Consider the following 27773-nt stretch of genomic DNA (forward strand, 5'->3'; position numbering starts at 1 on the left):
TAATGGCGGTAGATGGCGCAGCGCTGTCATGTGCCAACTTCGGAGAGAAGATTTCGGTTTTCTGATTTTGCGCTTCGCTGACGGATAATCGGGTATATTTACATCGCTGTGTGAACATGGAAAAACGATTTTAATTTTGAAATGTAAGTAATGTTTTTTTTTTTAAATGAATTTTGCGTTTACTAAAACGGGGGACCCATTTTGCTCTGAGACACAAATCTTATAAGATTTCGGATAAGATACATTTCGAACAAATTTTAGTTTCAAAATAAGATGCTTAGAGAATTAAACCAAATGTTTTACATAAACATTTCACAAATTACAACAAGGGCTTTATTTGCATAATAGGTCACGGGAGCTGAATTCCTGCACTTCTTTTCAATCTTAGGTACATTTTAACATTTTAGGTAAACGACAGGCTGTTTACTCGTAAAAATAAGTAGCAGGGACTATGGTGCTCCCGCACTTCCTTTGTTAGAAATTAAGCCTTGGCTACAACATGTTCTAGACATAATTTTTCCTCTGTTTTGCTCACAGCTGTTTTAAAAATTAGTAAAGTTTCTTTTTAAATCTGAAATACAAAGAAAATACAAACTGAAGTGAAGAAAAAATTCATTTATTGGAAATAAAAAATTGTTCTGCTGGATTAATTCAATTTTATGCTTTAATTTGCAAGTTTTGAATAGTTGTCGAAATATATGCAAAGGATTTTTTTTAATGTAAAAATAGAAATCTTCAAAAAAAAAAAAAAAAAAAAAAATAGCAAATGAATTTTTTCATTTAATTTTCTTTCTTGCCAAAATTTATTTTTACGATCATACTATCCATTCCACAGCCCGCTACGTTATGGAATTTTCGATGATCAACCACCTCACACCGCATCCCTGGAGTGGCGCTGAGTAGACTCGACCGAAATCCACAGCCAATAGGAGCCAAGCTTTTAGCACGTGACATCGGAGGAGAGCGTCACGAACGCAGACGACGTGAAGACGCCAAAGAGGAAAGATTGTTTCGTTTGATTTCAAGAGCAGAGCTGCGTTTCGACCCCGATATCTCGGCGCTGACTAATCGTCTGATTTTTGTAAACACTTTTATTTTCATGGATTATTAGTGCTCTCGTTCGGTCAAAAATCATCTTGCAATTATTGACGATCATAGAATGCGAGTCTTCTGTTTGGATTATAATTTTTAAAAGATGTTTGTGGTATTCGTTATTTCTCAAGTATGTAATGACTTCATTCAGTGACATCACATTCTAAGTCTACTTGTAAACAAAACAAACAAGCGAATGATGCCCGTACATCAATTTCCAGAGGTAAGTTAAATTTCTTTATTATTTTATGTGTTTAAACTTTTAAGATGCTAATTTAAAACCCTCCGTTGCGAACCTGACTGTTTTGAATATCTTAAACTATTTTTATGCTTTTAAAATTTAAACACTCTATAATAGTTTGAAGCCTAAAATTTAATAATATTACCACCTTAATCATTAGGTACATACTGCGAAATTTTTGCGTTATCTTTCCGTCTGATAAGCAATACGATTGTTCTAAATAACAAATAAAATTAAAACGCGTGAAATAGCATTTATTTATTGCATTGAATGATAATTAGTTTTATTGAATACTTGTTAGGTTTCTTCTTTCTATATGTCGCACTAAACCATAAAATTATATTCGAGTAGAGAGAGAGGGGGAAAAAAAAAAAAAAACTCCCAAATATTGATTTTGTAACGAAAAAAGCGGTTAAAAAATCACTGATTGACAAAAATTGTTTCTATCTTTTTGTCATGTTTCACTTTTGAATGCGTTCTTTTTAAAATATGTTTTAACTTTTTTGTTTTAAAAATCCTCTTTACCTGTCCCTTTTCTTTTTGTTTCTTTGATACTGTTAAAAAAAATGCCGAACATTTAAAACTCTTCGCCTGCTCATACATAATTATTTTCTGCTTAATTTTAAAGACATCATTTTACCGATTTTAAATTTTCGTGAACGTTCTAGGCAAGAACTTGTGTTAATTATTGCTGTTTGCTGTAATGATACTATAGCATTTTAATTATTGAATCCGATAATATTCTTTAAAGCTTTGTAAAAGTTCAATAAGTTGCTCCACAATAATGCAACATTTCAGTAAATATATATTGTTAAGAGTTAAAATAATTTGTTCGTGTGTATGTCAGTGTTTGTATTCCCCTCTATTTTATTTTGGGAGAACTTTTGTAGACACGTGTAGATAAAAAGTGCCGCTTTTCCTATATGAACTTCTCAAATGCAGAAAGTATGGATAGAAAATTCATGTTTTTGCGATTGTTCGAGTTCGAGAAGCACTCGATTGGAATATATTTAACGTCGTCTGTATTTATCAAAGCTGCCAAGAGGTGGCGCAACTGACATGTTTTGAAGAGTTTGGATGTTGTATTTCTCAGGAAACGTCAAAACTTTCGCTTTAAGCGAGACATCAGGACGAAACGCTTTTTTTTTTTTTTAATTTTACTCTTATTATTTTACAATTTCCTTTGCAAATTTACTTAGCAAAAATAAAGATGTTCGACAATTACTTTCAGCGCTTTTCATTATTCAATAACATGATAGATGAATATATCAATTCACTCTTATCTCAATTGTAAATAATAATCTTACATGATACTTTTTCAAAAATGTATTCCTTTCTTTCGAATCATGGTACTTTTGAATATTTTAAAGAATTGTTGAAGTGTAAAGGCATTATTTTCGCAATGAAATCGTTTCTCTATCAAGAACTTTTTAAGAAATATATTTTTGATGTTAGATTATTAGCTTTTTCATCTTGCATAGAATGTTTTAAACAAGATGCTAAACCCCCGCCTCCTCCCACTCCCCCTTCTTCTTTCTCTCTCTCCCTCTCTCTCTCTTATTGATGTTACTCTTTGCATGATAAGATTTGCTTACACAAATAATTGGAAGAAGTAAGTTAATTCATTTGAAAAATTTTCTTTTAGATATTTTACATTCAGTTACTAAAGTACTGTTAAAGGACTTTTTTGTTTTTGCACGGGAATACTTTTATTTACTTCTTTCATTCCGTTGTTTATTTATTGCCCTCAATCGTTTATACACCATAGTATAAGAATAATTTTAAGGTTAACATGAAACAAACATTTACTAAGGTTAATTTCTGAAGAAAATTCCAAGTTTTTAAGGAACAACGGAAGAGTTTATTCTTGTTGTTAAATAGAAAAAAAATTATTTTATTATGTTTTTTTTTTCTTAAAGAAACTTATTTTGAATACATGTATTTAAACGATTTTAGTGTGTGACTGTTCGTATAAAATGCCCAGCGTACGAAAAAAAAATTTAAAATTGAAAAAATTCTCAAAAAGCTATAGCGATGCTTTATCAAAAAGTATTTTCTGCTTATTTAAATATATTTATTTATTTTCAATTATTTTACAAAAATCGGTTCTGACTTCTTTCATGCCATCGATTTTCAAAGCGAAGAGCCCAGCGGAATCGAGTACTTGCGTTACCGTCGGATTCAACGGTCCTTAAACATTTATCTCCCCGGCAAGCCTCCGCCGTTTGACGGCGTGCTTGAGATCCCGCTCTTGCGGAGTCTTCTTCGCTTGAGTTCCGTTGATTTTTAACATCGATCGTCAAGGTGTGTTCAGTCCTGAATTGCCCCCGTCCCCCAATACCTTCTCCCAAAATCTCCAGATCGTGAAATGTCGTTTACGAGAAATTGAATCAGTTCCAGTAATCGCTGAGCCTCCAGCTTTAAAGCAAGAGTGGCATGGTGGGCACCTTCAGTCGATAAAACGATGGTTGCAATGATGCTGTTTACATGAAACAAGATTCGTTAATAAAAAGAAGGATGATTCAAATTTTGATTTTTTAATCTGTATTCTGTGTGTAGAAGAATATTATTTTTAAAAAACGATTTACCAATAATTTTTTTTTCTTTTGCTAGCGGTTCCATCTTGTTGCCAGTTTTAAATACTAAAACTTATGTAATAAAAATATTAGTAGAAAATAGAAGATCATGACGCTATCTGTGTAGTACACACAAGTAGGGCACAATAGTGCCCTACTAAGAAAAGAGGGCATATTTCAAAAATATATTTTTTGATTGTGAGCAAATTAATATTTATTGCGTTCCACCTCAACAAATAAGTGTTTTGTTTATATGCTAGGTATAAATAGTGGCGTTATTTTTTTTTAACGTTTATATAATTCTTACTTTTTGTGAATCTGATCAACAGGCCTTAGATTAAACAAGAATGCTTAAAGATTAATTGATATACGCTCGCTGGGCACAACAGCTAAATGCTTTTAAGTACAGTTAATGCGGGAATTTTGCTTTAAGCAATTGGTAGAATCATATTTTGATGAATTGTCATTTTGATTAGGTAGATTGAAATCGGTGGTAATATTTCACTAGTTGCGTGGGATCTTTTTAGAGTTTATTTTCGTCAAGCTCTGTGCTATATTCTAAACATCTTTTCACCATTTACTTTCTAGTGATGTTTTAGAAGCAAATTACAAAAGAAAATGTCGAATTTTTTTGCGCTTTTAATAAAGTGAAGTGTTGCATTTTTAAATTGATGCTCAAGTGGTACTAATATTACATCTTTTAGTTTACTCAATTTCGAATGTATATACTGTTTAGATCTTCTATATCGTATTACCTACTTCCAAAAATAATAGCCAGTTGTTAGTTTCAAAGATAAAATCAACATGCTCTACCTTTAAAACTTCTTTCTGTGCTAATAGTTAAAAAATGTATGCCTACGTTTTCAGAGGCGCCCCGGTGGGATTTGGGGGGTCACGGGAGGTTGCCGTAACCTCCCAAAATTTCCCTTATTCGGCAAGTTTTGTCTGAAGACCAGGAAAAATTTGGGGTTCAATTCGGAAAGATTTGGAATTCCATTCGGAAAAATATGGAGTTTCATTCTTCAAATTGAGAATTTCCGCCCTCAAAAAAATTTCAAATGTTTTTTGGTTGTTTTCCAGATCACATATCGTTAAATTCTTACAAGGCCAATCGTCTGGCTCGGAACTTCATGCAAAAATAATGGCGATAAGTCCCTTCGACCTTGACTGAAACTATTGCTTTAAAAAGTGAAAAATATTTGATAGTTTCTTTAGTATTATGTGTGAGCAGGGCTTAATTTGGAGGAAAGTTCTACTCCTGCACTTATTTGCAATTTTGTGTGAATTTTCGCGTAAGTTTCCAACACTTTGTCCACACATTTTGTCATAAATTCAGTCCTAGGTGTGAGAGTGACTTTAAAAACCTTGTTAGACAATTTCTTTAGAATTCGTAACTGAGGGGACATGCTTGTTTAAAAGAAGAAAATAATCAGACTGTAAAAGTGTCAACTGAAGGATGAATATTTATGAAAAAATATCACTTTGTATCTTTGTCACAGAGCGAAAGGTTTATCTTGGATATCACAAAATACTAGTTCTGTAGATATCTGTCAAATTGCTAAATGAGCATTTTTCAATAACGGTTGCGAACTGTAATTTTATGCAAATACATCGTTCGTGTGTTTTGATATTTCAGTTAAATGCTTGTTTTGGACAAAAAATAAATAAATAAATATAAATCATTAGAAAGGACACCGAGCACGAATTTTATTGATGATGTATCAAACATATTTGATGTGGGGTGTAAAGTTAATCGTTGAAACTTTGATTAGACAATCACTTTATGCAGAAATTATTGTGACTTAATTTTGCCACCAAGTAAAATATAATTTTGCAAAGTCACATGAGGTTGTGATGTTACAGGTTTCTTCTTCAACACTATTTGAAAACCTTGCTCGATCATTGAACTGTCAAAGAATTCCCTATTCGACAAATTTGGAGACAGCATTTCTTTTTAATCTTAGACCTCATTCTAAAAGGCGGGGATGGACAGATAAAAGTATTGAAAAATTGTATTAAAAAGTATCAGGTGTCGATGCCAAATATCTAGTTTTATTAAATGTAGGCATGTATGCATGCTTGTATTTTATCATTCGGTAAAATTAGGAGTTTCATTCGGTGTACTGAGGATTTCCTTTTCTCAAAATTAAATTTCGGTTGCTTCAGGGCGTCATGCTGTTTTAGCATTTATTTTAGGAAAGCGTAAACTTTTCACGGTAGGGACTTTAGCTCCTAGTCAATATTTAATGTTAAAAATAGATTATATTTTCCTTATTCGGCAAGCTTCATTGTTTGTTTTAAGATCGGAAAGGCACTTGATTGCTTAAATGTTGCTGTATCTTCTAGTCCTCATTGTTGCAAGCAATGTCTAATATTTCCGTTCGAAACCCTAGACATAATAATGTCAGTACAATTGTGGTTCGAAATACTGGGATAGTACTTTTTACGAAAAACGTTTGAATGCTAGCCGACAAAAGCATAAGTTTGGTGAACTTTTCGTTTTAGCATCGACATAGTATGAAAATTTTAGTCGAAAAAAATGCAAAAAAAAAAAAAAAAAAATCGGATCAGCAGATTTCTGTTGTTTTATGTGTCATTTGTGCGAAATTGTTGATATGAATTTGATGGGAAAACTTTAAAAACCTTTTTTTTTTCTTAGCAGATTTTTCATTTTTCCGATCGTTACATTTGGTATAATATTTTCAGATACAGCCGAAAAAATAACTGTGAAGCCTCCCCGTTTTCAAGACCATAGAGACATTATTTAAAAGTTTCAAACAAAACTTATAAAATGTTGCACTGTAAGATTGTTTTTAAACTAAAATATATTCTTATCCTTTATTAAAGTGTAAACATAACAGCAAGAATCTCCTTCGCGTAAACTGCCTGATATTGTTCTCCTTTCGAAATAAGACATTACGACAACATAAAGAAAAAAGTTTCGAATACAAATTTTGGATATTCATTGACAAACCATACAGGGTTTCTCTAAAATGGCTGCCCAATCGTTAATACAGCTGTTCGAGAACGGAATTTAAGTGGTATGCTTTTGATAACAGGTAAACGAAAATTTCAACATGTATTTCTTCTTCTTTCGGGCTTGATGAGTGAAAGGAATATTAAGTTCCCTCCCTTCAAATCGGGAGGACTTCAAAGGTTGGCTGCCTCACGTGAGTTGAGTGGTAGAAAACCGTGAAAATTCATATCAGGTAACTCGATGAGGCTTAGACAAGGTGTCGAAGTAATTACTTCGCTTCCTTGTCTCTTGGAAAATTTAGACGCTTGGAAAGTGAATCTTCTGCTGGAAATTGCGCACAGTCAAGAATAATAATAAAAATTTAAGCAATCAGGAACTGAAATATTAATGAATAAATATCAGTGCTATGATCTTCACTGTTTTCGTATACTTCACTCCCCCAAATTCACTTTCATTTCTCTAAAAATGACAAGGGGTATTTTTGCGCCTTGTTAAAAAACAAACAAAAAAACCTAGCTATATCTGTGGCTACAATGTACGTATCAAATTGTTCTTTAATCGAAGAAATATTCTTCATTAGAATTAACGATTTTCCGCTTCGCCCACTTTTCGGATTTGAATAACACTGTAACCGGATTCGTCACATCAAGCATCATTGATTGGCGGAACACTTTGCTTTGAGTTTTAATGAAATTTATCGCAATTATGGTCTTCACTGTTTTTGCATACTTCACTCCCAGAAATTAATTTCACTCCTCTAAAAAATTTCAAGGAGTATTTCGTCGCTTTGAGAACAACCCTTGCTAGGGGTGTAATTTTGGCTGTTTACCTATGACTACATTTTTGAAGCTTATTAACCTGTTCTTTGAAGAAAAATCCTTTTTAGTAGAGTTTACATTTCACCGTTTCACTCACGTATCGGATTTGCAGTACGCTATAATCGGATTCTTAACACTAGTACAATTGATATGTTGAACACTTTGCTTTGTTTCTTAATGAAATTTATCGCTATTATGGTTTTCACTCTGGAATTTCAAGTTCACTTCTCTAAAAAATGTCAAGGAGTGTTTTGGCACTTAGAGAACAAACAACCCTAGCTTTATTGTTGTAACTTATTAAATTGTTTTTTAACTGAAGAAAACACTTTTACTAGAGTTGCCATTTCCTCGTTTCGCTCACGTATCGGATTTGAATTACGCTATAATCGGACTCTTGACATCGAGCACAATTGATATGTAGCACACTTAGCTTTGATTTTTCATGGCTTCAAAAATCGCCGTGAAGGCTTGTCAGTTTTCTGCGTGATGATATGTAGAGCGTAATATGTCAGCCGGTATGAAAAATCTTCTTGATGGATCGCTCACGTCCATACGATTTCGAAACACCAGATCGCTTGTACACGCTAATTAGGTTAAGATAAGAATCACGTTCTGTCAGTGAAATCCTCCCAGATATTGCCTGGCAGTGGAGGACAAGAAGGATGAGGAAAGTAATTAAAATTTGATATGGGCGGCTACTGTTATTCGAGATGTTTTTATTTTAATCAAGGGCAATGTGCTCAGACGTACATGAAAGACTCAGACTGGAGTCAAGAATCTTGCATGATTACTGTTGAGCTTAGAATGGATTTCTTCTTCGATGTGCCGATAACTTTGAAAAAGTGCTTTAAAAGATGTATTGTAGGAGGGAGATGTGAAAAGGCAGAATAAGAATTTGATGGGGGGGGGGGCATAAACGACACACATATACGCAGACTGTGTTACATTAACTCTCAATTGGTGATTTTTTTTTTGTAACGTAAGTGGTCAATCGGGGACAGCAGTGGCGTTGCTACGGGGGGGGGGGCGGTCCGCTCCGGGGATGTCATCCGTCTGGGAGGTGACACCCAAAGTATTCCTTGGTTTCGATGTCTTACTGTTGCTCTGAGGAAGCGATATGATCCCTGCTGCTTTTGTAATCGAATTATTGAACACTTGTTACTTCCCCTAAATAGATTGTCATTGAAAATGGATTAGTTTTTGAAGTTTGAAAATGATGTTAAAAATTATTACTACTATTATTTTTTTAATAAATTGCGGGAAAAGCATTGCGAATCATCGAGTTTAAGCAAAACTTGGAGTTTTAAAACGGATCTTTCAAAATGTGTGGTGTAAATAACTAGATGTTAGTAATGTGAAACATTTCATTTTATTCACCGACTAAAATACTTTTCATTACCCCCCCCCCCCCCCCCGATGATGAGAATAATTTATGGAAACAAGGTTTTAATGTCTTTAGTGCTCTATTCTGTGATTATGTGAAGTAGTGAGTTAAAAAGTATTAATACAAAACGAATGTATTCGAATTTATTTGTGGTGAATGTCTGCACTTTTTGTTTTCCCTCCCAAGTGTGGGATTAACTTATGAGACACGCAAAATGAGGAGAGCCAAAATATTAATACTGCCTTATTCGAAAAGCTACCATCGTTAAATCACTAAAATAATTCCTCAATTAAATCATTAACGAAAATTAATTGGATTTAATACGAATTCCGAGTTAATTCAGCATTTCAATTGAATTTAGTAAACCTTATTCCAATGCGATTTATCAAATTCAAAATCGTGAAAAGGCTTCAGATTCCTCAAATACCCGAGCTGAATCCTTGGAATCGCAAATCGCTTTGAAAAATGCCATTTGAAAGTGAAATTGCCTGCCTTTATCTCTGAAGACAAATTAAAACTCGTTAATCAACCCCTTTCCTTCTCATGTCTGGCATTCTTTATTTGGCGCGAATCGGTCTTCCCTCCGTGACTCGCTCCTCCTCAATTAAGAACTCGGAGAAGGGGATCGTACCAATGTTCCCCGGAAGTGATTTTGAATCCCGATTCTGTGTATTATGTTCCACGTTATCCCTCAATTGGCAGTGAGTGATGCCGTTAGCTGCTGCAATCGTGCTTCCCCTAGACACCGATGCTCGATTTAGAATCAAAAGAACGTTTTTTTCTCTTTGCATCCCGGCTGTGAATTGTCTTTTGTGTTCGCTTTTAAAGGTAGCGCTTGCATAAAAACTGATTTTAGAGCTGTTATTAGATTCGGGAAATGATCTTTAAACTGTGTCAACTCCCGGAACCCTTGAAATTACAGCAGAGTACTGATTATTCGAACTCCAAATAACCGATCTGTCCAATAATCCGAAAGTATTCTGCTCAAAAGTGAGCTCGTAAAATTGAAAGCATTGCCCCAATGTTTAGATTAGTGAAAACGAAGAACGGCAAAAATTAAAAGCAACAGAACTCGATGTCTCGACAAACACCAATATTCTAAAAATCGTATCTAAACCTATTAAATTTAAAACACTTTTATTCTTATCAATTTGTTTTAAAAAGCTAACAATAAAATAATTATAAAACCGAAAATATCTTTCCTAAAGATGAAGACAAGTGAAATAATTCTTTTTTTCACAGAAATTTATTTTTTTTAAAGATAAATAAAAAACATTAAAAAAAAGTATGTTTCAGCAATTTACTATTATTAAGTAATACGTTTATGATATTACATTGAAATATTTGAATAATGATCAGTATGTTTAAATACATTCCACTAGTGATTAAAGCAGGAATTTCATACTTGCATTATAGTTCTAAAACAATTTTCATTAGGAATGTTACTAAGTTCTCTATGGCAATCGTATAAAAATTGAAAATCGTGATGTTTTTCGCCAAAAATAATTTTATGTCTTGAAAATGCATTTGTGAAATGCTCATAAATCGATAAAGTTTGAAGTTTAGTGCTTCAAATGATGTTTTAAAAGCTTTGGTCTATTGAAGTAAACAAAGACATAGAAAAGAATAACCGAATCTGCAGTTACGCAGTTATTTTGCTTGAAGTTTTACGGGAATTATGATCATTGTATTGATTCAATGATCGAGAAAGTCATACACTGTAAATATTTTTCAGTTATTCGATTATATTGCGAAACATAAAAGTTTGATATTTAGTGTAATATATCTACTGTATAGTTTTAATTTATTACTTTGAGTACCATTTTTTCTGCAAACATTGTCTTAATATTTCTCGTGCAGATTTTTCCTTTTCTCTCGCTTAAAATTTGGTTTACTAGCGTTGTTTTTTATTACTATTTTAGCCGAGCTCGTAGAAAAGTTATTTTTTTTTTAAAGATTTTCACATTAAACGTAAGCATGTTCTTTGTAATTTACCGCACATTTTACTTTTACTAAAATGAAAAAGTTAGCTTAATTTATGGTCTTTTGAAAGTGTAATTCTTATCTGCCCTCATAAAGCAGTAGTACAGTAAAACCAGAGTACTCTGTTTTTCTTTCTTTTCTTTTTTGTTTGTATTAAATGCTTAGTTCCACGTTTAAATACGATGCTGGCGATTTTTAGCGCACGTGATTTAAAAAGAAAACTTACTATATTTTGTTCCTTAGTAATGCTGAGCCGATCACAAGCTTTATTAAAAATAGTAATATGAATCAACTTTTTTCGGAACTATATAACTGCTTCGAACCAACCGTCTTCTGCTTGAACACGCAGCATTCTCACATAGTGTGTAAGAAATTTACGAAGTTTGTAATTGCAAAGAGAAAAAGAATCTTTAGTGTATTCTCCTAGAACTTTGAAATCCCTTAATAAGACTTAATAATGAATAATAATAATGCTTAATACTTAGAATATGCATTAAACGATTACTACGATTTAAACAATTACTATTATCGATTGTTTAATTATGCATTTCAGTGGAAAACCTTCTTAAAGAAAACATAGAATAAATAAATAAATGAAACAGATAAATAAAATAAATATATAAATAAAATAAATAGATGAATAATATAAATTGATAAATTAAAATAAATAGAAAAATAAAATAAATAGACAAATAAAATCTAAATTCCACACACGAACCAAATATTAAAATTCATTGAGAGCTAAAATGCGATCGTTAAAACAGGGTGACATCACAAAAAACATTAAGTTATGCAAAATATTTGACTTTTCGAAATTGTCAACCCAAAGTCTTGAACATATGCAGTACATGATTTCCTCATTACTTTTAATTCGAAAAGAATTGTTAAAGCTTTTGTTCCGCTTTCATATTTTAAATGTCTTTTCATTTCCCTGTACTTCGGTCGAGCTCTCACTTATTTGGAGCACATTTATTTATTTTTGCTCTTATTTTTATAGTATTTTCCTTGCCAGTTACTTCATTGGCTATCGAAGCTTGATGGATGCAATTATCTTAGTTTTCTGAGCCCTGATTGGTTTAACTTCCCAAACTTCACTACATTAAAGTCATATTTCACTCTTATGAAAAGCTGAGTGGAGGCAATTTTTTCCCCTTATCATCCTTTTTATTACATTTATCACTAATTCAGGACGCTGAAAATTAATCGAATTTCAGCCCTACTTTTGAGATGGCTGTCGAAAATTTTTCTCATTAGGCACTCGGCAATAATAATCAAATTTTTCACTGACTTTGTTTCCTTTGCGTTTTAAAATGCAGCGTTTTTTCCGCTAAAAGTATTAGCGCAATCTTTTTATGTCAATTTTAATAACATTGAAGCGTTTAATTCGGTGTCTTCGTTGGTTTTACGCGAATAGCACTTCGTTTATCTGCGTTTTAAAAGCTGACGGAAACTTAATTAAGCCGCTCAGAAAGTCATTAATGGGATTAATTAAATTGCTTCCTCCATCTGGTTCCCCTCGCGGAAGGAAAAAATATTCAACAAATGTGCTTTTGCAGTTTTTTCTTAATGCTTTTTAACTTCTTGATTGCTGCACTTGAGAGCCCTGGTGGATGAAGCACCGCATATATAGGATGAATTAAATTTCCCCTTAAAATGCATCAATATTTTCCTAAAGCTCATTGGGTCGACTATGTGGGTTCTGGGTTCTGCTACTGGAAGTGTATGAATGTGTTTTCTTGACTTCTTTTTTTCACTTATTTTCTGTGAAATTTTCATGCAGTGATAAATATTTGTATCAGATGAAATTATTGTAATTCCACCGAACATTACTCCTATTTTTCCAGGGACCGACAAAAATTGTAATAGGTTCTTTTGCAGTTTTCTTTTCTTTCTTTTTTTAAAAATTCTTTTTAACTTCTTGATTGCTGCACTTGAGTGCTCTGGTGGCTGAATCACCGCATATAAAGGATGAATTATATTTCCCTTAAACTGCATCAATATTTTCCTCAGCTCATTGGTTCTACTCTCTTGGTTCTACTACTGGACATGTATGAATTTGTTTTCTGTATTTTTCTCTCTCGCTAATATTTACTGAAAATTTTATTGATAAATATTTTTACTTGTTTTGGTCACATGGTATTTTAAATGCAACTAACAACACTTATAATCGGGGACCGACAAAAAATGTAAAATCTTAGGAGCCATGAAGAAATTTTAGTCGCCTGATTCCTGACGAATTATTTCTCGGCATTTTCAAAAACTTCAGTGTAACATTGGCTCTTGAAAGAGTTTTTGTTCTGAAAGAACTAGTAGCTAATGCTGGGCTAAATTTACGTATGAGCTCACATGAGCGGCGCTCTCGCACTTCTTTCCAATTTATGCGAATTTGAACATCATTTTAGACGAAATCTAAGCTATTAGGCAACGGAAAAAAAGTTCTGGGGACTTTTGGGCTCCCGTACTTCTTTTATTTGAAATTAAGCCCAGTGTTTTTTTTTTTTTTTTTTGATCACTCGGAATTTGTTGAGTCCCGCTTCTAATTTAAACGAAATACTTTTACTTTTTTAACGCGATTTCATTTGTATTACCAGTTTATTGGTATATTCGATGAAAAGGGGAGACATTTCTATACTAACCCACTGAACTCAAACGACGTACCACTCCCGCCAATGCTTGTTTGGGCCAGAACTGGAATGACGGGCTCTAACCGAAGCTTTTACTCTTCAGTTCGATCAATTTTTCAGATGTCTATTTTATTTTTAAGTTTTTCTTCCATGTAACTTGGCATGGTGATGTTTATCTCTTGTATTTCATCCGAGTTGCGTTACATGATGCAAATATCCGTTATTTTAATCTTAATTTCAATGGCTACTGCGAGCACACATATGCAATATATTTATATTGCTTAATTTGATTTTGACCATATTTTAGGCCCGACTTGCGGCGTTTTCAATCTGAGAAAGTTCAGCATACGTTTTTCTGAAAAATGTGAAGAGAAAGTCTTTGAGCATGTTAATACCGACAATGCATGTTCGATCTTAGTAAGTTTTACGAAATATTTGAGAAACACAAATCATTTCCTGCTAATTTATCAAACATGGTCCGAAATGCTTAACTACTAGTTTTTTTTAAGTAAAATTGACAATATGTACTAAATAATTGTTAAGAAATGAACTTGTGAGACTTTAAAGTTTAAATTTGGGTTCATCATTTGAATATTCATATTTAATACGACTCTATTCAACACAATTCACTTTTTCCACTACGTAATATAATTTTAGCTTTGAGTAGACATTTTTATTTGAGATGGTAGTAGTTAGTGTACGTCAAAGTTTCTAGTACTTTTTTTTTTTCATATTTTGTGTACTTGAAATCAACAATTAGGTTTTTAGTTCATCAAAGATTCTTAACTAGTACTGATTTAACGTTTTCAATCTCATCTTTTTTGCTATCATTTATTTCTAAGAACTACTTTCATTAATGAACAGAGGGATTTAAAATATATTTTAGTTTAGAAAAAATCTGATGCTCCACTGAGAAACCAAAATGCCTTTCAATATATTACCTATCATACAAAAGAAAATCTTTGCGTAAAATGGATACTTATCCTGTGAAGTTTTTACATTATTTAAGTCACGCTTTTACTGACATGGAATACAAGCCTTTTATGCAGATGATGTGCCGAAGTAATTTTACAACACTATTTACCTTCCTCAAGTATCGAAATACATTTGTTTTTCAACCTGTCCAGAATTTGACATTATCCTCAATATTCTAACAAAACCGTCATCAATTTTCATTACCCATCGGTCTTAGGTTTCAATTAAAATCGCGTGTCAGAGACGACGTCTCGTACCTTTTCCCGCCGTCTGGCTTTCAGCAATAGAAGTTCTGAAGGTTCAAAAGAGCGCCTGTCAGCACCGATCGTGCAAATCCTCAGAAACAAAATCTTTGTCCTCTTTGTGTCGATTGCATGGGATCTATTTCGGATTTCAACTCACGTTCGATCCTTGGGCGGAAACGGGTTGTTACATCCGAGGTGACGTCAGGTGATAACAGGGTGTGGCCTACGTGTGCCTTCCACAAAAAGAGCTGCCAGTCAGACGATTTTTTAACCTGTTGCTTCCTGACATGTTGCCTTTCTCCTAGAAATGCTGCCTTTTGTTGTTTTTGTGGCATGTATCTATATATTTGTTCCTTTGACTCCAGCCGTCGACCTGGAAAGAACGAAGAGTGATGCAACAGGCTGGAATGAATGGGATTCAATAAAGAAGAAAGTTGCTGCTTGTCAGGCCTGTCAGGGCTTCAGTTATTTCGAAGACGCTTAATCACGAACGGACTCAAAATATTGAATAATGATCGCGGAAAGTTTTCTTCTGATCAGTGAGTCTCCCTCTTTTCAGTTCGCCTGGAGCGGTGTTGCTGACTCACGTGCACTTTCTTTGGTCATCGTCCTGTTTGAAAAAAAAAAAAAAATTTCTTATATTACCCCGTCACAAAATGATTTCTCACCTTTCCGTTAGGCTCAAAATACTGATTGGATTGTATGGGTAGAATGTAGGGCTTTCTTTTGGAGTTCATTTTCGCCTTCATTATTTTGGCTGAAGTAGAATCTGATTCTGATGAACTTTCTAGTGGAAAAATTTTTCATTTAAAAAAGATATCTTTGTCGCTTTGATTAATTATTCTTCCTTTTAAAATATTGATTGCAGAAATTTTCATTGATGTCAAAACTCGTATAATGATTATTTTAATCATAAAATGATTTCTCGTTACTTTAATAAAAAAAGTAATAATATTCAGATTTTTTTTCCCTTTCTTTCATTTTTAATTTCTTTCTTCTTTTTTTAAACTATCATTTCTTCGTAAAATTGAACTCTTTTGCATCCCAATATAAAAAAAAAAAAGTTCATCTCCTTTTTGTTCTTCTGTTCTTTTTTTCTTTATTGACCGTCGCGCCTTCGTAAAATTGAGCGCTTTTGTTTCACAAGTTCTAAATAAGTTCATCGAGAAATATTCTGGGAGTCACCGTTTCTGAGAAATTAAAAGTCTCAACTGCCATGTTCAAAAAAAAAAAAAAAGTTTAAGTGTACATAAACTTTATAATCTCAGCTAGACATTCTAAAAATAAAAATATCTTCTGGTCATCGTATTAACAGAAGTTTGAAAACCAATGTTTCAGTAACTGAAATGAATTTCTTCTTTCTTGATCTCTAATGAAGATTTAAGAATTGTCACTACGTATCTCACTCATATATATATTTAATTTAAAAAAACATAAAGAAAACGTTTTGAAATCGTAGGTCTTAATTTTCTAAACACCACACCACGTACTTTGAGATGTAAAATCCTGCAGCGAAAAAGAAATATCCTCAAACCGTGAAACAATTCCACGCATTCAAGATAGAATGTCACAAAAATGTAACTGTACATATTAGATCACACTAGTAGGCTCTGTACTATTTAAAATACACAAAGCTAATGCGATGCTAAATATTTATTTCAGCTATAAAGACGAAAAGTAAACAGCTGCTGTTTTGAATCATAGACAGCTGCAGACATCATGAATTGTTTTCAATAACATTTTCTCTATAAATAAAATTTATTGTCTGCTCACCGATAAAAACATATCTCTGGACAATAGGGACTTGAATTGAATAGCGACAGTAGTTGTAAACGTGTGTCACGTAATTTGCCCATTGTGTCAAAGGAAATACGAAGTTGCAAAAATCTTTGAACCACATTTAATATTTTAATACAATGTTTATTTCTACGGTCGCGTATTCGAGTTTTCATGGTGTATTTTTAGATGAGCAGTGTTTTGAGCTATATTTTTAACTTATGAAATGCGACTGATAAATATTTTTTAGATTTACTGTAATTGTTTAATAAATCTTATGAGTAGGGGATAAAAGATTTTATTGGGATTATTCTTAGCTGGAGTGGGGGGATTGCTTCAGCGTTTTTAACCTTTGGAAAATAAATGATTTTCCATCAACCTATTGCAGTTTTCACATCACCAACGACAGCAGCAAAATATCTGCGTCACACTTGCTACGAATACTTGATTCGCAGTTTTTCCTTTAGTAGTTTAACCTTTAGCAGTTAGCACGAACATTTCGACTTGACATAATCTATTGATTAGTTACTCTGCAGTTACTAATGGTAATCGAGGATAATTGTAATATGACCTTTTGACATGATGATTTGACGCAATATGATTTTGACATTGTTGACGATGGAAAAACATAAGATGCAAAATTCCAGTTTTGCGCTGAATATAATTTAGATAAATTACGCATTAAAAACGTAAATTTTCTGCGAATTGTTGGCTAATAAAATAACATAAGATTTGTGATAATCACAAAAATGCGGATACATTATTAAAATTGTAACAACGATTTTATAGAAGTGTAAAACACAGTTGTGCCTCAAAAATCCGGGGAATTAACGTAGATTTGCTTGCAATTAAGTAGAACGTTAATTTAGTATTTTTCTGCACGAGAAGGAACTGAGAGGGTTAAAATAAAAGAAAATTTCAACTAAATAACTTCTAAACTGTTTTAAACTTTACTACTGATTGTATTGGATATATTACGATGCATTGAGTATGTTTAATAAAAATATTTAAGAAAGTTAAAATTTTAACTGTAAAAGTTTTATATGATTTTTCATTAAATACGTAAAATGGCCAAAATTGTGATCACATTATAGCTAAGCTAAAACTAAATTAATTATTACTGTTAGTTGTTTGAAACTGTCAATTGTTTTTCTTCCAGTGTAAACGTGATCATTGATAAAATATAGTTAATGGAACACCTTGTTCTATAAAATACATTTTAATATGCAGCTTAAACTGAAAACCATACTTTGTTATTTATTGCCCAGGTATTAATTTAATTTTTTCAAAAAATAACAAACACTCAGCAATACACTGCTCAGATTCCTAAAAATAGTTTTGTATTTTATTAACAGATTTGAAATATTAAGCTCGAAAAATATGTGAAAATAATACAGTTGTTTCCAAAATTTTAAAAGTATTTTTTTCTGAAAGAGCATGCTTAAAAACATAGAATCTGACCATTTTTTAAATAATAAATCTTAAAAATAATAAATCTTTAAGTTTAATATTTTTAAAAAATTACTTAAATCAGTGCTCTTTCATCGTTTAATGCTTCTGCCGATGACATTACAAATGATGAAATTCCATTCAGTGTTACCATTCACGGTCCAAAATATTTAATTCGCATCTTTACTCACGTGTATTGGCAACGATATGGTTGATAGCAAGCGTAGAGCGCAATTGTAATTCGCTTCTTGATTATCATCACGTGGAAATGCGGTAGAAAGATGCGCCATAGTGCATCATTTGTGACGTCATAAAGACCACGCCTTGTATGAAGAATCGGACATTTTAAAAAATTAATTAAAAAATAACTGTTGGAAAAATGAAAGTATTTTCTGAGTCCATGTTATTTTTTTTTTTTGCTTATTCTATCAATTTCAGTGACAAAAAGTACTACTTCTGACTGAAGAAAACAACCCCATTCTCACCGAAAGATAAAACGAACGAAGAAATATATTTTATTTTGAGAAGAGAGAAAATTTTAAGCCTTTTTCGCGCTATATAGAAAGAGTGTAACTCTCAGTTGCAATATTGGAATAATCCCTTCTTGAACAATGTCTCCTTACGGGAAACAAAAGAGAAAAAGCATGAACACTAAATCGAGAGTTGTCTGGGAAATATAAATGAATCCTTCACCTCTGCATTGGCCATTTCTTATTCTCGAAAACAGTATCGTATATCATAAATGCTGACGTGTACGACTATTATTTCAGTCGAAATGCTGCCCGGATAGCAGTTAGATTACGACGTACTGCTCGCAATTGTTTACCAAATAGGAAATAAAAATTGTTTGGAACCTGATTTATTCAAGGAATTATTGATAGCCATTTCTATTTTCTTGGCATTGGTGAGTCATCACGTGACTATCTGCGTGCGGCTGAAGTGGCGGAGAAGAGATGTTTTTGCACTGGGAAAGGAAAACAAAGCGACCTATTTTTAAATGGAAGAATGTCCAGCAAATTTGAATAATGCTGGTTTCATGTATTCATGCTAATGTCGGTGGTACATGTTGCAATTTGGAAAAGCGAAGATTTCTGTTTTTTTTCTTTTGTTCATTCGCGTAAGCAGGTTTAACCATTATGTGTTGAATCAAAACTGAGTGAGAATTTTCTCTTTACTTAAATGTTTTTGTTTAAATAGCTTTTCAATGGTGCACGAATAAAGTGCTCAGTTTTGTATGATGGTCAGCTTTTGTGTTGGTTAAAAAAGGAACCACATAAACCTTTTATCAATTAAGACATAAGTTCGGCTTATTTTCAAAATTGTCGGGTATCAATGGCAAGGAAGGAACTTAGCTTATTGTTACGGTTTGCAAGGTTTTTGAATTGGTTAAAGAAAATATAGCTTTTTGTGCGATCCCTATGCATATTATGCAAGCTGGCATTGAATGCGAGTAACTTACTTGTTTAACCTCGATATGAAAGAGGACTGTTTATGATAAACTATCAAGTATTACAAAACCAACATTTACTATTCAGCAGTCAGCAGCTTTTCACAACGAAGTTCTGAAAGTATTTTTTATAGTATTTTGATTACAAAGCCAAAGACTTTTTAAAAAAATCTTCCATTGTGTCTCTTAATAATAAACCCTAAAATGAAATTCTCATAACAATGAATTAACTGAAAAAAGAAGCCGAACTTTGTAATGCCAAAAACTAATATAGTTTTTTGATCTGTTCAATAAAGTAAGAATGATAAATCATTTTATTTTAAGTTGAACTCATAATAAAAGAAGCTATTTATGTAATATCACATATATATATATTCTTAAAATAAGTTGACTACATGCAGGGTTGCCCCGAACTAAAATTTTTGTTAGGTAGGGCATTTTCAATTTTCTGAACCGGACTCTGAATATTGCTGAATAAAATATCGTTACAACATTTTTTTTAATGTAATTTTTCAATGTTGTCTCCAAATTTACCGAATCGTCAAACGTTTCCAAATAAGTGAATCCCCAAAGCAGAATACTTTACGATGTTCTGCAACGGAAAATCATTTGACTAAAATTGTTCTGCAAGTACCTAAAGCATTGTACGCGAAAAAACGTGACATTTTGAACAAGTTGGGTGGCAAAAATCAAAATCATTTCACATTGTTTTTTTTTAACTGGACTGTTACTATTTATTTTTGTGGAAATGAGATATTTTCGGAAACATCACAGCTTTTAACCAAATGACTAATTAAAGAGCACTGAATTTGGAAAATTAGTTGATCATGAAAACTATAAAATCAAAAAAACGTTAACAAGGTGTCAAACCTAAACCGATTGGGATTCTCGAAAAATAGTTTATATGCTTTCCAAAATGCATAGAAAGAGCAAAGATACAAAATTTTATAAAAATCCGAACCTAGGTGTCAAACCACATTTTTGGTTAATTTTACATGGCATGAAGGAGCAATTAAAATAATGTTACTAAACAAAGAAATTACTGAAATAATAAATAGAATGAGTTGAGTTTGGGTTGCATGTAATAAAACACTTCAAAACAATTAAAATATTTTCTGGATGCAAAAGGATTGAAATCTTAAACAAGACACGCAATTTCCAGCGATGGACATGTTGGCATGTTTCCTAAACATGCATAGCGGAGATTGTAGTGGATGAAGATCGATTGGGAAAAACCTACAAAGGACTAATCGAATTCAACATCGCGAGCTTTCCCCCAAATTATCGTAATTTGAGACAATTTTAGATTTTCTACAAATTTTAAGAAATTTGCAAACTCTACAGATTTTCTGCACCGCTGTTTTTGCAGATTTTCTGCACCGCAGTTTCTGCAGATTTTCTGCACCGCATTTTGTGCAGATTTTCGGCACCGCGGTTTCTGCAAATTTTCGGCATCGCGGTTTCTGCAAATTTTCGGCATCGCGGTTTCTGCAAATTTTCGGCATCGCGGTTTCTGCAAATTTTCGGCATCGCGGTTTCTGCAAATTTTCGGCACCGCGGTTTCTGCAAATTTTCGGCACCGCGGTTTCTGCAAATTTTCGGCATCGCGGTTTCTGCAAATTTTCGGCACCGTGGTTTCTGCAAATTTTCGACATCGCGGTTTCTGCAAATTTTCGGCACCGTGGTATCTGCAGAAATTTCAATGAAATTTGCAGAATTTCTGCAGAAAATTTGTCAGTTTTCCTCTCACATTTGAACAGAATTGTTCTGCAGCTCAGGCATCTGTTCTGCGACGTACGTCGCAAATTTAGTAGTATTCTGCTTTGGGGAAGTGAATGTTTGGTAGGTCACAAGGACATCCCTTCGTGCGTCCCTATGAATAATCCAAAATATTTTGTTTTTTGATTTTTTTCTTATTTAATTACTATGAAAACACTGAAAGTTGGCTATATTCACACTTCTTTAATTGGCCCAAACTCACACTTGTAATATCATCATCAACAGCCAACGTTTCATTGAAAACTTATTAACATAAAAAGAAAGGAAAAGATGTTTTCGCACTTGTAATATGTTACACTTGCTATTTATGAGTCCTGAGCAAAACGAAGTTGATTGTCACGGTTTCATCTTTTTCATATGCTCAGGAAATAGTGTCTTCATAAAACCTACTCTGAGTGGGTCGTTACTTCCTCTTCAAACCTAGCTACGCACCATCTGAAATTAAAAAACCCCGTCGTATCTTTCAACGCTATAAATATGTCGTCGCAGTTGTGTCACAACGGAACTGTTAACGCGCTCTTTATGCCCCGACATTCGTTAGCGCCAGCACTTTGCGTAAATCTTCTACCATACCGCAAAGGAAACGATGATTCAAAAGAAATATTTAAAGAGGTTTCCGTCAACTATAAGGGGACGGGCACAGAACAGGTGCTATGCGATTTATCACGTCGTTGTCCTTTTCTCTTCTCTGTGTTCATAAATTAATTCTATGTCACATCGCCGACGACTGTAAAACTGCTTGGCTGAAAATAGAAGGCATAAATGATATCTCTTCTTCCTTGCTATAACCAGTTTTGTTGCCATGCAGGCTTTTCTATATAAAGCTAAAAGTAATTCTTCTGCTGAAATTAAGCTTGAATTTTGTCAACTTTAACTTAAACAGGAAATGTTGAGATATCTTTGCAAGTCAAAGCAATTGTTTGAAATTTTAAATATGGATGTTGGTATAGCAACCAAAGCTGCGGTGTCGGAATCGAACTCATTTTTTGGGAAAAGGAGTCGAGAGCCGAATGTTAAAAATTTCAAGAGGAGTCGAAATCGGTCATTGTCCCTCAAAGGCCGCAATTCTGCCAGTTCTTGTGGGAATCAGAGTCCGAGTCGACCTGATTTCGGGTAAAGGAGTCGGAGTCGAATGTTAAAAAGTTTCCGGAGCCGGAGTTGGCCATTTACCCTCAGACTCCGCAGTCCTAATAGTAACTCTTGACACTTATACATGTACTGAGAAAAAACATCAGCATATATTTGATATAGATATTCGATTTATTCTTTTGACCATTATGAAAAAATTGATGGGAAAACCATTAAATGTTCAATTAATTTTATTGTATTATTTAATATGAGAGATAGTCATTTTATTTTACATGGCAAGAGGCATGTGTTAAACTTATGTGTTTTGATTTTTGCTCTTGAATAAAATTTTGTTCTCAGGTCAGTTGTAGGAATAAGAGTTTTTAATCTCAAAAATGTCAAAATTCCTTTGAAACGCCTAAGCGGGATTTAGAAATGTCTTTCTGTTGGAAATTGTAATATAATTCAAATTCAGCTACAAATAATACTTCATGAAGCAAAACATAATTTTCGTGTAAAAATGTTAGAATGTCGAAAACACTTTTCACTGTAGTGAAATAAGAAAAAGAGTTGTATTTATCGTTCTCATATAAAACCAATATTTTTTTTTGTTAAGCCCACAACTTTGTTAAAGTTGATACTACAAGACCGACGTAGCTCTTGATCGATTCTAAAATAAGAACGAAACAAAAAAATATTAAAAAAAATATAAAAAAACCCCTCAGAGCGTATTTGACATTACTGAGAAATGGTCTTCGAAGCAAAATCGCTTATGTGCCATATTTTTGGTCGTTGTGTATCGATTGAGCTGTAGAAAGTAAAAACAGGAATTTAAAGTAGCTGTTATTTGGATGATGAATTTTGTTAAGAGTGTAGGAAATAGTATTTTAAAGGAAATAACTTAGTGTTTGCGCACGCTATTTATGCTACTTTAATGTTGATACTCTGCAGTTTGATGCAGTTTCATATCGTTTATAAAATTTACTGATGAATAAGTACCATTATATATTTTTTCTTGGTGCAATTTTTGAAATAGTGAAGCGTTTTATGAAAGCAGGTGGACGGGGAAAGTGAGAGGGATAGAAAGGAAGAATATGGGAAATGTTCGATTACTAAAATCGTAGGTTAGAAAAGAAACTTTATGTAATGTTTACATACATAATTGCTTTAGATCTGTCAGACGCACTTGCTATCTGCTTTTCAAGGGGAATTTCAATGTGTTGCGTCTTTACTCAATAATCCAAAAAACAAGAGTAAGTCGTCTTGTAGTACAATTTTGCTTATCCGCAAAAAAATAAATTTTTTATTAGTTCATATTTGTTTGTATTTTTATAGTTCACTTTTTTGTTGTTTATAATGTATTATTCTTGTTTCGAATATAAATTTAAGATATTTTCCTTCTTTTTTTCAGTCGGACTGTAAAACCAATCCTTTGGCTCTTTTGGTTCAAATATGCAGCAACATTGGTGCAGAGAAGCCGACCAACAAATCCTCAGACAAGAATAGCAACTCAGCTAGCAACAATAACCATAGCAGCAGCAGCAACAGCAGCAGTGATGAGATCAGGGTCACAAAGGATAGCAAGGACGTGCTATCCTGTAGTCCAGCTACCAGTGTCCACTCAGCATCTTCGTTGACCAGTTCTACCAACAGGACATCTAGAGGCGAGGACGCCTACGCAGGCAGCAGCAATTCAAAAAGAAACACTCCCTCAGAATGTAGGTCTTCCCCGCTGCTGGGGAGGTCCTCGGTGGAACGGAGGACGACGCCACACAGTGTCCACTCACCAGACAGTGGTGGACACCACCGACCGAAATCAGGTGGTGATAAGACGCCAACTTCGGCGGCGAGTAGTGCCACGACCTCTAGTCACGATTCACACCCGTCGACGACCTCTTCAACGAGTACGTCTAGCTCAGCAAATGATCCTACCTACAGTTCCTCTTCTTCTCTGGGGCTGGACTTTTCGAGAGACAGTGGAAGTCTTCTGAGCAGCAAAGAGGCTGCTTCCAGCAGCTCCCTTGGAGGACTAGGCAGCTACAAGGCTGGTCTTAATGGACTGAATCCTCTTGCTTTGGCCAATTGTTCTGGCTGCAGCCCCGTGGCCGGTCACATACCACTGGACGCTGCCGCCGCCTCCACCTATCCTCTTGCAGGGGCTCTCAAGGGGGGTTACTCCTTTGGGTCCGCCCTTACGCCTTATATGAACTATGCCAGGATGAAGAGTGCTGCTGCGGGTGGAGCAGCTTCTTTCGTGCCAGTATGTCGCGATGCCTGTTGCACCAACTGCCAAATAGCCGCTCAGCTTCCGTATCAGGACCGATTGGCAGCGCATATGTCTGGGCTCTATCCAGGAAGCTTTCCCGGATATCCTGTTCCCGGTTTCACCAGTCCCTCTGCCTCTTCAGCGTTCGCCTCTTCCGTGATACCCCATGCAGATGTCTGCAAATGGATGGTTGGAAACGCGTGCTGTGGCAAGAGATTTGCATCCTCCGAAGAACTTTTCCAACATTTGAGGACACACAATAACTTTACTAGTACTGCCAGCTCTCTACCCCTGTACTCTCCGGGGATAAGTCTGCCCTCTGCAATTTCCATGGATGCTTGCGGGCTCTACACCACCCCTTCTCTTACGACGCCTGCCGGACTCAGACGGACCTATCCAACCAGCTTAAGTCCGGTCAGTTCACTATCAGCTGCTAGCCGATATCACCCATATAAACCGCCAGGAATCTCGCCTTTGTCGGCACCTTTACCCCCCTTAGCTCATCCAGGACTTGGTTTTTACAATCCATACAGTGGTGTTTACGGTAAAGGATAACCGAATGAAAAAAATGAGTCTGTATATATGTCGCTATAAATATATAAATATATCAACTTGTAATAAATTATAGTGTAGATATAAGTGATTACAAAAATGTTTTGTTGAGTTATAAATAGTTTTCATAGTGCAAAACTAGCTTCCCCTGGGGATGTGCAAATGTTGTTCTTTTCATAAGGTGTTTCTTGCATTGAGTCATAACAAATGGGCACAGTAAATAATGCTTTTAAATTCATATTTTCAGAAGTTAATGAATTTTTATTTAATCTTTTCGATAAGTAAAGTCGTTCATGGTAAAAATATTTTTTGTTTTCCTAATGAATATCACATGTTCTACTTCTTGGTTTGTTTTACTTTTTTGAAGATTAAATTAAATGGTGTGTGTGCATAAGACAAAGGAATAGCTTTGATTTTATGCTTAAGTTAAATTGCAGATTCTTTTAAAGGTTGGTTATTGAAATCCAGCCATAGCCTGACTTTTGACATAAAAGTACCTAAAACTGCTTTTTAAACTATGGGGAAAAATTCCTAAGAAAACAGCAAAAGAAATATATATACACACACACATATATATATGTATTCAAAATTAAGAAAATGTTGTAATAAGTAGACAAAAACACTAATTTAAAACAGTAACTCTTTGCATTCAATATATCAGACAGCCCGGTTATCATATCCTGAAACTCGGGCTGTCTGGTATATTGCTTGTAGTACTGCTTTAGCCCTGACTTAGGAGCGGTAACTTACTGCTAAATATCTCTTTACTTATAAAAGGGGAAGTTTTCTTTGAAAATAGTCCTGAAATCTTATTTAAAACAATGCTAACATCATCAAAATTCGGGCCTTACTAAGCATTTAGTCAAACTCTTATATTTCTATTTTACAGATATTCTATTTTTCCCTGTGAATATTTTAATTATTTTTGATTTATAATTATGACAAGTTTTAGAATTAAAAAATTGGTTAAAAAATAATTGAGAATTAATCAACTGTATCATGTCTGAAAATATAAACTCCTAACAATGCCTTAATGCCTTCATTGTTAACTTTGCTCAATTAATAGTCCTATGAAAGCTCAACTGTAAATTAATTATTACCCTGTGTCTTTTTATGTTTATGTGCATATAAGTGCTCATATCACGAATTATATTCATCAGCAATATGTACAGCAAATCATTTGCACATCTTCTGAGTCTTTTAATTTTTGATCCATATTTCACAATGTGTTCGATGACTCTGTTTTTGTTACATTTGTCGAACTATGTTATTCGTTTCAAAGAATGAACTCAGTGCCATACAGCAAAATGCACATTTTATCAATTAAATCTCTGACTACATAAAAAGATTTCGAAAATCTATAATTGAAGTTGTGATTTTCCATCAATTATTTATATTTGCTGTTGTAAGCTTAGAAAATCCTATTCAATGGTTCACGAATCGTGATATAATTACAGTAACTAGAAGTACCATATTTACTCGATGGACGAATAGCGAAATGTTTAATAATTTCAAAAAATTTTAAGACACTTTTTTTGAAACAATTTTTCTTTATTTCTTCCCCCTTCTTCAGTAATTGTTTCGAGTTTGTGCAATAATCTTGAAGAATTTTCAATTAAAAATAATTTAATATCATAAAATAGTTCTTACAAGTTTCATTTTGAGACACTAATTGAGCTTAGCAGTTAGATATGACAGGTAATATCTTAAATATTTGTGATGTTTCAAATCTTAAAAATTTTAGTTTTTATCCTTTTGAAACATAAAATCATTTTGATTCGTCCATCTTTAATATCTGCTTCAGTTTCTTGCTCACTTGAAAGTTTCATGGATTTGTTTCTTTTCAAGAATTTAAAAAATATTCATGTTCGCAGTGATGTTTTAAATAATACTAGTTATTCATTCAAATTTCTAAATGTATTTTTAGGAACTGCGTTTAATTTATTTTTAGTGTGAAAGGAAGAAAAAGAAAACTTGCAATGAAACTGCTGGTCAGTTGAAGAGCAACTGTTTAAGAGAATAACTAAAATTGTTCAGTACAATTCTTTAAAAGCACAAAAAATAGCTTCTAGTGAAGTTTCTTTTCAAGTCACCATCTCTGCCGTTACATTTGTTTTGCTGTAGATGTTATTTGAATACTGTTTCCATACATAGCACATAGACATGTGTTCTTGTACAGAATTCAGCTTTATTGCACATACTATAAATACAGATATGAAGACTTGTTCGTCAAATGAAAGTTTCTGGTCACATTGTGTGCAGTTTCACAGTACGTGTAAATAATTTCTTTTTTTTTAGAAATAAATACTTTTATTTGTAAAACATTAATACTTTCCATGTGTTATTTTGTGTGTTTTTATTTTACTTCAGTTATAGTTACTCGGGTATTTCAAAAAATAAGCAACCGATAGCAGGGGCGGATCCAGAAAATTTTGTAAGAGGGATCAAGTTTCAATGGCCAACATTACCCCTCCTACGTAAAAAAGTATTAGTTAAACATGGATGCCGCCAAAGGTGATGG

General features: G+C 33.6%; 1 protein-coding gene across 1 annotated transcript; it reads left to right on the forward strand.

Annotated features, from left to right (window-relative positions):
• The first annotated feature begins 991 nt into the window (after positions 1 to 991).
• On the forward strand, positions 992 to 27565 carry LOC129222341 (zinc finger protein Noc-like). The gene is made up of 2 exons (XM_054856839.1): positions 992 to 1315; positions 23846 to 27565. The coding sequence occupies exons 1-2, from the start codon at positions 1289 to 1291 to the stop codon at positions 25253 to 25255; spliced, it is 1437 nt and encodes a 478-aa protein (XP_054712814.1). The 5' UTR covers positions 992 to 1288; the 3' UTR covers positions 25256 to 27565.
• The last annotated feature ends 208 nt before the right edge of the window (positions 27566 to 27773 follow it).

The sequence above is a fragment of the Uloborus diversus genome, chromosome 5 (assembly GCF_026930045.1).
Source record: "Uloborus diversus isolate 005 chromosome 5, Udiv.v.3.1, whole genome shotgun sequence".
Taxonomy (NCBI): domain Eukaryota; kingdom Metazoa; phylum Arthropoda; class Arachnida; order Araneae; family Uloboridae; genus Uloborus; species Uloborus diversus.